The sequence below is a fragment of the Plectropomus leopardus genome, chromosome 1, assembly GCF_026936395.1.
Source record: "Plectropomus leopardus strain MGB_pleo_1.0 chromosome 1, ASM2693639v1, whole genome shotgun sequence".
NCBI classification, from domain to species: Eukaryota; Metazoa; Chordata; class Actinopteri; order Perciformes; family Serranidae; genus Plectropomus; species Plectropomus leopardus.
In genome coordinates, this window is record NC_142176.1 from 472,015 (window position 1) to 483,035 (window position 11,021).

Here is an 11,021-nt window from a genome sequence, read left to right on the forward strand (position 1 = left end):
CCTTTGTCGCCTTTTTCACCATTTTTTCAGCATGTTAAATTAGCGGTTATTCGAAGTTTTTTGTCCACTATAGCGCGTCGCTACAAGCTAGAATACGTTGTTTTCAGACATTTTTGGGACGTGTCAAATTTTGACCTTTTTCGCCTTACTATACTATTGATTTTGTCGCCTTTTTTGCCATTTTTCCCAACATGCTAAATTAGCGTGTTTTTGGACTCTTTTGCCCTTTATTTCCAGTTTTTCCCGTATTTCAAGACTCTACAAGCTGTAATATGTGGTTTTCAGACATTTTTGGGATGGGTCAAAATTTGACTTTTTCGCCATACTATACTATTGTAATGCCCTGTCTAGGGGTGACCAGGACACAACATGATGAACCCATTTCCCTCAAGTCCCAAGCAGCCACGAGGACAAGTTTGTCAAGATTTAACAAAAGATGTGATTTATTTTACAACATGTGATTTAACCAAACAGAGCCAGAACAATAGAAACATAATAAAACTGAAGTTTGTCTTTGCATAACCAAACGTCACCCAAAATTGAATCCATCTAAACACAAGCTCTTAAACAAAGAGAAGCGTGGCCCGACCGGATGGGAGAGGAGAGAGACCGGGGTCCCCCTGCGCTGCGGCGACGTCATCGAGCTTGTTAAATAGAGCTGGACCTCCGTCATTGCCTATCACCTGTCGAAGGGGGAATTCGATCCACCAATCAGCTCCAAGCGATGACGCACCTGAATTAACATACACACATAAACAGGAAAGGACCAACTCGCACACATCCAACACTGAAATGCCAAAATCCAACACGCTAAATTAGCGGGTTTTTGGACTTTTTTGGCCTCTATTTCCACTTTGTCCATTATGGCGTGTCTCTACAAGCTAGAATATTTGGTTTTGAGACATTTTTGGGACGTGTCAAAATTTGAGTTTTTCGCCATACTATACTATTGCCTTTGTCGCCTTTTTAGCCATTTTACCCAACATGCTAAATTAGCGGGTTTTTGGACTTTTTTGGCTTCAATTTCCACTTTGTCCACTATGGCGCGTCTCTACAAGCTAGAATACGCTGTTTTCAGACATTTTTGGGACGTGTCAAAATTTGACGTTTTTCGCCATACTATACTATTGCCTTTGTGTCCTTTTTCGCCATTTTTCCCAACATGCTACATTAGCGATTTTTGGACTTTTTTGGCTTCAATTTCCACTTTGTCCACTATAGCGCGTCGCTACAAGCTAGAATACGTTGTTTTCAGACATTTTTTGGACGTGTCAAATTTTGACTTTTTTCGCCATACTATACTATTGCCGTTGTTGCCTTTTTCACCATTTTTTCAGCCCGCTAAATTAGCGGGTTCTTGGACTTTTTTGGCTTCAATTTCCACTTTGTCCACTATGGCGCGTCTCTACAAGCCAGAATATGCTGTTTTCAGACATTTTTGGGACGTGTCAAATTTGGACTTTTTTCGCCATACTATACTATTGCCTTTTTCGCCATTTTTTCCAACACGCTAAATTAGCGGGTTTTTGGACTTTGTTGGCTTCAGTTTCTACTTTGTCCACTATGGCGCGTCTCTACAAGCTAGAATATGCTGTTTTTAGACATTTTTGGGACGTGTCAAATTTTGACTTTTTTCGCCATACTATACTATTGCCTTTGTCGCCTTTTTCGCCATCATTTCCAACACGCTAAATTAGCGGGTTTTTAAAATTTTTTTGGCCTCTATTTCCACTTTGTCCACTATGGTGCGTCTCTACAAGCTAGAATACGCTGTTTTCAGACATTTTTGGGACATGTCGAAATTTGATGTTTTTCGCCATACTATACTATTGCCTTTGTGGCCTTTTTAGCCATTTTCCCCAACATGCTAAATTAGCGGGTTTTTGGACTTTTTTGGCTTCAATTTCCACTTTGTCCACTAGGGCGCGTCTCTACAAGCTAGAATATGTGGTTTTTAGACATTTTTGGGACGTGTCAAATTTTGACCTTTTTCGCCATACTATACTATTGTCTTTGTATCCTTTTTCACCATTTTTTCCAACACGCTAAATTAGCGTTTTTTTTTTTCTTTTTTGGCTTCAATTTCCATTTTGTCCACTATGGCGTGTCTCTACAAGCTAGAATATGCTGTTTTCAGACATTTTTGGGACGTGTCAAATTTTGACCTTTTTCGCCATACTATACTATTGCCTTTCATGCCTTTTTCGCCATTTTCCCCAACATGCTAAATTAGCGGGTTTTTGTAGTTTTTTGGACTGTATATCCACTTTGTCCACTATGGTGCGTCTCTACAAGCTCGAATATGTGGTTTTCAGACATTTTTGGGACGTGTCAAATTTTGACCTTTTTCGCCTTGTTCGCCATTTTTCCCAACATGCTAAATTAGCGATTTTTGGACTTTTTTGGCTTCAATTTCCACTTTGTCCACGAGGGCGCGTCTCTACAAGCTAGAATATGTGGATTTCAGATATTTTTGGGACGTGTCAAAATTTGAGTTTTCCGCCATACTATACTATTGCCTTTGTCGCCTTTTTCGCCATTTTTCCCAACATGCTAAATTAGCGATTTTTGGACTTTTTTGGTCTGTATATCCACTTTGTCCACGAGGGCGCGTCTCTACAAGCTAGAATATGCTGTTTTCAGACATTTTTGGGACGTGTCACATTTTGACTTTTTTCGCCATACTATACTATTGCCTTTGTCGCCTTTTTCGCCATCATTTCCAACATGCTAAATTAGCGGGTTTTTAAAAATTTTTTGGCCTCTATTTCCACTTTGTCCACTATGGCGCGTCTCTACAAGCTAGAATACGCTGTTTTCAGACATTTTTGGGACGTGTCAAATTTTGACCTTTTTCGCCATACTATACTATTGTCTTTGTATCCTTTTTCACCATTTTTTCCAACACGCTAAATTAGCGGGGTTTTTTTTCTTTTTTGGCTTCAATTTCCACTTTGTCCACTAGGGCGCGTCTCTACAAGCTAGAATACGCTGTTTTCAGACATTTTTGGGACATGTCAAAAATTGATGTTTTTCGCCATACTATACTATTGCTTTTGTGGCCTTTTTAGCCATTTTCCCCAACATGCTAAATTAGCGGGTTTTTGTAGTTTTTTGGACTGTATATCCACTTTGTCCACTATGGCGCGTCTCTACAAGCTCGAATATGTGGTTTTCAGACATTTTTGGGACGTGTCACATTTTGACTTTTTTCGCCATACTATACTATTGCCTTTGTCGCCTTTTTCGCCATCATTTCCAACACGCTAAATTAGCGGGTTTTTAAAATTTTTTTGGCCTCTATTTCCACTTTGTCCACTATGGTGCGTCTCTACAAGCTAGAATACGCTGTTTTCAGACATTTTTGGGACATGTCAAAATTTGATGTTTTTCGCCATACTATACTATTGCCTTTGTGGCCTTTTTAGCCATTTTCCCCAACATGCTAAATTAGCGGGTTTTTGGACTTTTTTGGCTTCAATTTCCACTTTGTCCACTATGGCGCGTCTCTACAAGCTAGAATATGTGGTTTTTAGACATTTTTGGGACGTGTCAAATTTTGACCTTTTTCGCCATACTATACTATTGTCTTTGTATCCTTTTTCACCATTTTTTCCAACACGCTAAATTAGCGGGGTGTTTTTTCTTTTTTGGCTTCAATTTCCACTTTGTCCACTAGGGCGCGTCTCTACAAGCTAGAATATGCTGTTTTCAGACATTTTTGGGACGTGTCAAAATTTGACGTTTTTCGCCATACTATACTATTGCCATTGTCGCCTTTTTCACCATTTTCCCCAACATGCTAAATTAGCGGGTTTTGTTAGTTTTTTGGACTGTATATCCACTTTGTCCACTATGGTGCGTCTCTACAAGCTCAAATATGTCGTTTTCAGACATTTTTGGGACGTGTCAAATTTTGACCTTTTTCGCCTTGTTTGCCATTTTTCCCAACATGCTAAATTAGCGATTTTTGGACTTTTTTGGCTTCAATTTCCACTTTGTCCACTATGGCGCGTCTCTACAAGCTAGAATATGCTGTTTTCAGACATTTTTGGGACGTGTCAAATTTTGACTTTTTTCGCCATACTATACTATTGCCTTTGTCGCCTTTTTCGCCATTTTTCCCAACATGCTAAATTAGCGATTTTTGGACTTTTTTGGTCTGTATATCCACTTTGTCCACGAGGGCGCGTCTCTACAAGCTAGAATATGCTGTTTTCAGACATTTTTGGGACGTGTCACATTTTGACTTTTTTCGCCATACTATACTATTGCCTTTGTCGCCTTTTTCGCCATCATTTCCAACACGCTAAATTAGCGGGTTTTTAAATTTTTTTTGGCCTCTATTTCCACTTTGTCCACTATGGCGCGTCTCTACAAGCTAGAATACGCTGTTTTCAGACATTTTTGGGACGTGTCAAAATTTGATGTTTTTCGCCATACTATACTATTGCCTTTGTGGCCTTTTTAGCCATTTTCCCCAACATGCTAAATTAGCGGGTTTTTGGACTTTTTTGGCTTCAATTTCCACTTTGTCCACTATGGCGCGTCTCTACAAGCTAGAATATGCTGTTTTCAGACATTTTTGGGACGTGTCAAAATTTGACGTTTTTCGCCATACTATACTATTGCCATTGTCGCCTTTTTCACCATTTTTCCCAACATGCTAAATTAGCGGGTTTTTGTAGTTTTTTGGACTGTATATCCACTTTGTCCACTATGGTGCGTCTCTACAAGCTCGAATATGTCGTTTTCAGACATTTTTGGGACGTGTCAAATTTTGACCTTTTTCGCCTTGTTCGCCATTTTTCCCAACATGCTAAATTAGCGATTTTTGGACTTTTTTGGCTTCAATTTCCACTTTGTCCACGAGGGCGCGTCTCTACAAGCTAGAATATGTGGATTTCAGATATTTTTGGGACGTGTCAAAATTTGAGTTTTCCGCCATACTATACTATTGCCTTTGTCGCCTTTTTCGCCATTTTTCCCAACATGCTAAATTAGCGGATTTTTGGACTTTTTTGGCCTTAATGTCCACTTTGTCCACTATGGCGCGTCTCTAGAAGTTAGAATACGCTGTTTTCAGACATTTTTGGGACGTGTCAAATTTGGACTTTTTTCGCCATACTATACTATTGTCTTTTTCGCCATTTTTTCCAACACGCTAAATTAGCGGGTTTTTGGACTTTTTTGGCTTCAGTTTCTACTTTGTCCACTATGGCGCGTCTCTACAAGCTAGAATATGTGGTTTTTAGACATTTTTGGGACTTGTCAAATTTTGACTTTTTTCGCCATACTATACTATTGCCTTGTTCGTCATTTCTTTCAAAATGCTAAATTAGCGGGTTTTTGGACTTTTTTGGCTTCGATTTCTACTTTGTCCACTATGGCGCGTCTCTACAAGCTAGAATATGCTGTTTTCAGACATTTTTGGGACGTGTCAAATTTTGACTTTTTTCGCCATACTATACTATTGCCTTTGTCGCCTTTTTCGCCATTTTTCCCAACATGCTAAATTAGCGATTTTTGGACTTTTTTGGCTTCAATTTCCACTTTGTCCACGAGGGCGCGTCTCTACAAGCTAGAATATGCTGTTTTCAGACATTTTTGGGACGTGTCACATTTTGACTTTTTTCGCCATACTATACTATTGCCTTTGTCGCCTTTTTCGCCATCATTTCCAACACGCTAAATTAGCGGGTTTTTAAAATTTTTTTGGCCTCTATTTCCACTTTGTCCACTATGGTGCGTCTCTACAAGCTAGAATACGCTGTTTTCAGACATTTTTGGGACATGTCAAAAATTGATGTTTTTCGCCATACTATACTATTGCTTTTGTGGCCTTTTTAGCCATTTTCCCCAACATGCTAAATTAGCGGGTTTTTGGACTTTTTTGGCTTCAATTTCCACTTTGTCCATTATGGCGCATCTCTAGAAGTTAGAATACGCTGTTTTCAGACATTTTTGGGACGTGTCAAATTTGGACTTTTTTCGCCATACTATACTATTGCCTTTTTCGCCTTTTTCGACATTTTTTCCAACATGCTAAATTAGCGGGTTTTTGGACTTTTTTGGCCTCTATTTCCACTTTGTCCACTATGGCGCGTCTCTACAAGCTAGAATATGTCTATATACTATACTATTGCCTTTTTCTTCGTTTTTTTCAACATGTTAATTTAGCTGTTTTTGGACTTTGTTGGCCTCTACTTGCGTGACACTTTAGCATGTTAAAATATGCCATAGTATAGCATGTGGAAAAGTGGTCCAAAAAAATCAACATTTTCGGGGTCAAAAAACTCGCATGTGAAAAAGTGGTTTTAAAATTTCCAATTTTTTATGTTGAAAAACATCATAGTAAATAAACATCATAGTAAATAAACATCATAGTCGAAAAACGATGGTCCGAAAAGTCTGTTTTTCATCACAAAAAATGCCATCGTAAATGCATTTGCAAAATTTCATAACCTATGAAAATGAAAAGTTAGAACTCACCATGTCAGAAGCCTCCAGACGTCTTCGTGTGTCTCCAGATGTCTTCGTGTGTCTCCACATGTCTGACAAAAGTCGTCCTGTATATTCAGTTTCCTGCGTCTGGCGGTCGGGAGAGATGCAGTGATTGGAGGAGAGAGCTGTCAGTCATCCTCACGCCTGAAGCCGATTGGTTCGTGTCGTTAACTTCAGTCTGTTTTCTCACAGAACGACAGCAACCCGTCAGGAGGAGGAGGACCCGTCAAAATCACAGAGTCTCGCTCCAAAAAGAGCTTCTTCAGGTGCTCCCTGCTGTAGCCGCTCCTCCTGCCGCTCCTGCCGCTCCTCCGTCCTGCAGGAGGACACACCTGTGGAGAGACGGGAGAACGTCTTCATCAGAACCTTCCAGAACTTGTTTCTTTTCCATCAGCTCCTCTCTTCTTCTTCTGTTGTTAACTCTGCCGTCACCTCAGCAGGTGAGGAGGACTCTGACGATGTGAAGATGAAGACGAGGGTTTTACTTTTTTTCTTTTCATCATTATTATTATTATTATTTTGACCAAAGCTGGTCTGAAGTGGTGTCGAGGTCTCAGAAACAAAGTTTAGAACCAAAGACTGAAGTTTTCAGAGAGCTCGACACTCACACGTTAGAGACAAATAATCACTATAATCTGTCACATTATTGACACGTTTAAAGAGACATTTATATTTGTGATAAACCAAAAACCGTCAGTAATCAGTCTGCATGAACAGAATATAAAGTGACATTATTTTAGAGTCCATTAATGACTCAGTTTAAACCTTCTGTCCACTAACAGGATTTGACTTATTTAATCATTCTGGAAAATTCTTTAACTCTTTATTTTAGCAGTTTTTAGATTGTCAATATTAAATAAATCTGTAAACACTGAAAACTACCAAAATATATAACATCAACAGCTCATATGGAGAAATATTCAAAGTTCATGTTTTCAGATATAAACATTAAATTAAAAACGCTTTTATTCTGCGTCGGGCTGTCAGGGGTTCCTCATTAACCCTTTCAAACCTGAGAAAACTGGCTTGTTTTTTTTTTTTTTAAACATGGGAAGAAGGTGACGAGTAAGCCACCAAAAAAAAAGAAGAAAATGAGCACGAAATTATTAGAAAGAAAACAGAAAAATCTGAAAGAAGGAAAAAAGGAAACTAACAAGAAAATTACATGAAAAAAATAAAGTTTAAAGTTTTTAAAGCAGCACAAAGAAAAGTGATGTTCAGGTTTTAAAGGGTTAAACTCTCAGATTTCACCTTCCGTGTTTCTCGGATCATTACGATGATCAGGAAACATGACGCTGCGTTCAGTGTCCGCAGTAAAACACGGCGCTGTGACGCTGCGTTCAGTGTCCGCAGTAAAATGCAGCGACGTGTTTGTGTCTTTAATTCAGTTTTATTTTATTTATAAAGCCGATTATCACAAAACACAGTTTGCCTTTAATGAACTAACTGAAGTTGTTTTTCTATATTTTTGTATTTGACGTCGTTTCTTTAACATGAAACTTTAACAGAATTTATTTTTGAACATTTCAGAGGATTTTTTTATCGTTTGAATTCTTATTTTTGTATCAGTCTGACAGATTTCACGTCTTTGAGTGTTTTTTTCATTCAATGGTCTTTTTCAGCAGATGTTTATTTTAATAACTCATTTTGTAAATCATTAATTAAATCATGACTTCTGGATTTAAATTACTTATTAAATTAATAATTCTGCTTCTTTATTCATTAAAAAAATGATTAAAATGTTCGTGAACGAAAGAGCTGCGAGAAACAGAATTATTAATCATTTACTTTAATTCTGGTGTTTTTGTTTGTTTTTGAGTTTGTGTTTGCTCATTTTTTACAGCGTTGTTTGTTTTTGTTTGTTAAAAAATTTCAAACGAAGAAAAACTGAAGTTTAAATTTCTGAAAAACTGTTTCCTGTTTACAGACTCACTGCAGCAGTATTATGATCAATACTATTATTATCAATATCATTATTGTTTCCTGTGGATCTTCAGCTGCACTTTAGCTTCTGTTTTTGCCATAAAAGGTGCTTTCAATTGTTCGGACACTTTCCCCCGATCAATACTGAATCCATCAATACTGAATCCATCAATACTGAATCCACCAATACTGAATCCATCATCCATCAACTTTTTCTACTTTTAAATTTAAAGTTATGAAAGAGCAATCGATCAATAAATCAGTCAATCAATCAATAAATCCACAGGTCAACTGTAACAAGAATGACATCGCTTCTTGTATCATAATTGATCAGGAAGTCAAATCAAGCTGAATTTAATCAATAATATCTGTTATTGAACACAAACAGCTGCCAGAGTTTAGAACTAATCAGCTGATCAATAACTGATATTGATCCTCAAACTTTTCTTTGTTTCACTGTCAAACTTTGTGCTTTTATTTTCGGTTTTATTTCTCAGCACTTTGTGACGTTACTAAATCAGCTACAAGTGACAAGTTATTGACGACATCAGTGTACACGTTTAATTATTGATGATATCCGTTTGTTATTGAGACGGATAATCAGATGTATTGATGATATCGGTTTGTTATTGAGACGGATAATCAGATGTATTGATCATCGGAGCAGTCGAGGAGGATTTTCACACCAGCTCCTAAAATCAGAAAACTATTTCTTTGAAAAAATATTTTTCTATATTTTGTCACTTTATTTGTTTTTTGTTGAAAAAATCAAAATATTTAGAATCAATGAAAACAGATGAAGGCTCCGTCGTCATGGGAACTGGATGTTTTTCAGCTTTTAGACTAAATTAATGACAAATCCTCAATGATAATAAAATAAAGACATGACGTCTATAAAAATAAAGTTTATATGATCTGCAGTCACGGCGAGAAAACGTCTGTGAGCTCGTCCGTCTGATTTCGGTCAGGACAATAAAAGAAGCTCTTAATGTGAAAATCCTCTTTAAAGCTGCAGTTCTGTCTTCCATTTCCTGCTCTGTGATGTCATCACAAAGTCAGCTGATTGTACAATAAACAACTTTTTCTATCAGCTGTTTGATGTCGTCTCTGCCCAAAACCCTCAGCTCCAGATTTTAAAATCAGCCTTCAGCACATTTATGGATCAGCTGATCAGAAACTGATGATGATCACTTTAAAAAATAAATTTTAAAAAATCAATAAGGTCATTTATGGATCAGCTGATCACTAATTAATAATGATCACTGTAAAATAATAACAAAAAAAACAATCAATAATTCACTGTAAAGGTTTGTTTGCTTGAATCTGTCAGACGATGGTGAAGTAATGTGAATATCTGAGAAAGTTGGAATGAGTTTAATTAGTGTGAATGTCAGTAAAATGTTGAATAAAACTCTTCATGTGGAGTATCTGAACGCCTGCTGAAAGCCGAGTCGACACCGAAAAGCTCAAACTTGTTAGAAGTCGGTGAAGAAATCAGAGTTACTGAAGTCTGTAAAAGAGCCTCGTTAGTGTGAATGTGGTTAAAATATCGAATAATATCCAGAAAAAACACAGAAGAGCGTTTTAAATGTGTCTGTTTCGGCTGGAGTCCCTCACTCAGTTAAATCAAAGATATCTGAAATCTGAAAAAGTCTGAATACTGACACGATGTGGAGTATTTTAAAGGTGGAGTGAAAATTTTACATGAAAAAAGGTGATTTTTTTTTCAAGGCTGAACATTCTCTCCCAGACACACCAATGTTAAATCTCCAAACTGGAACTTTGCGAAAGTTTTTGGATGTGAATAGACACGAGTACGCCAAATTTTACCAGTACACTTCCAGGACTTTTCCAGGATTTTTCCAGGACTTTGAGGCAAAATTTAGAGACCGAACATTCTGAGGACCGTCGATCCTCCGCATCGATTCTTTTCTTCAGGAAATATTCATTTTAAAACATAATGAATCCAGAACAGGACTTGAATATTTAAATATAACTTAGGGACAGTTTGTTATTTATGAGGGGGGAGGGGCTGCTGCAAAAAGGGGGAGGCGTATCGAATATTTATTCAGCCCTGGGGGAGACTGAAGGGTTGACTTTGGCTTCAGGAGAGAGACAGTCAGCTTTCAATGGACGGATTTATTTCACCGCCGATTTTAACGAAAATCAGAAGTTTGGAAGACACGAGTCAGACTCACCTGCAGCGCCGCCCCCTCCTCCAAGGTCAGAGGTCATCTGCAGCACCAACACCAACAGGAGCACCTCCCCCTGCAGGAGACACAGCACCTCCACGTGCAGGAGACACAGGAGACACAGCACCTCCACCTGCAGGAGACACAGCACCTCCACCTGCAGGAGACACAGCACCTCCACGTGCAGGAGACACAGGAGACACAGCACCTCCACGTGCAGGAGACACAGGAGACACGGCACCTCCCCCTGCAGGAGACACAGGAGACACAGCACCTCCACCTGCAGGAGACACAGGAGACACAGCACCTCCACCTGCAGGAGACACAGGAGACACGGCACCTCCCCCTGCAGGAGACACAGGAGACACAGCACCTCCACGTGCAGGAGACACAGGAGACACA

The 11,021-nt window shown here is 38.5% G+C and overlaps 1 protein-coding gene across 1 annotated transcript in view; it reads left to right on the top strand.

The window, feature by feature from the left end:
• LOC148190320 (ras-related protein Rab-8B) overlaps positions 1–9,517 on the top strand; it is a 45,880-nt gene extending 36,363 nt beyond the window's left edge. Inside the window, exon 8 of the mRNA XM_088088852.1 lies at positions 6,697–9,517. Coding sequence (XP_087944978.1) covers positions 6,697–6,786 — 90 coding nt within the window. The 3' untranslated portion in view covers positions 6,787–9,517. The remainder of the gene's footprint in view (positions 1–6,696) is intronic.
• The last annotated feature ends 1,504 nt before the right edge of the window (positions 9,518–11,021 follow it).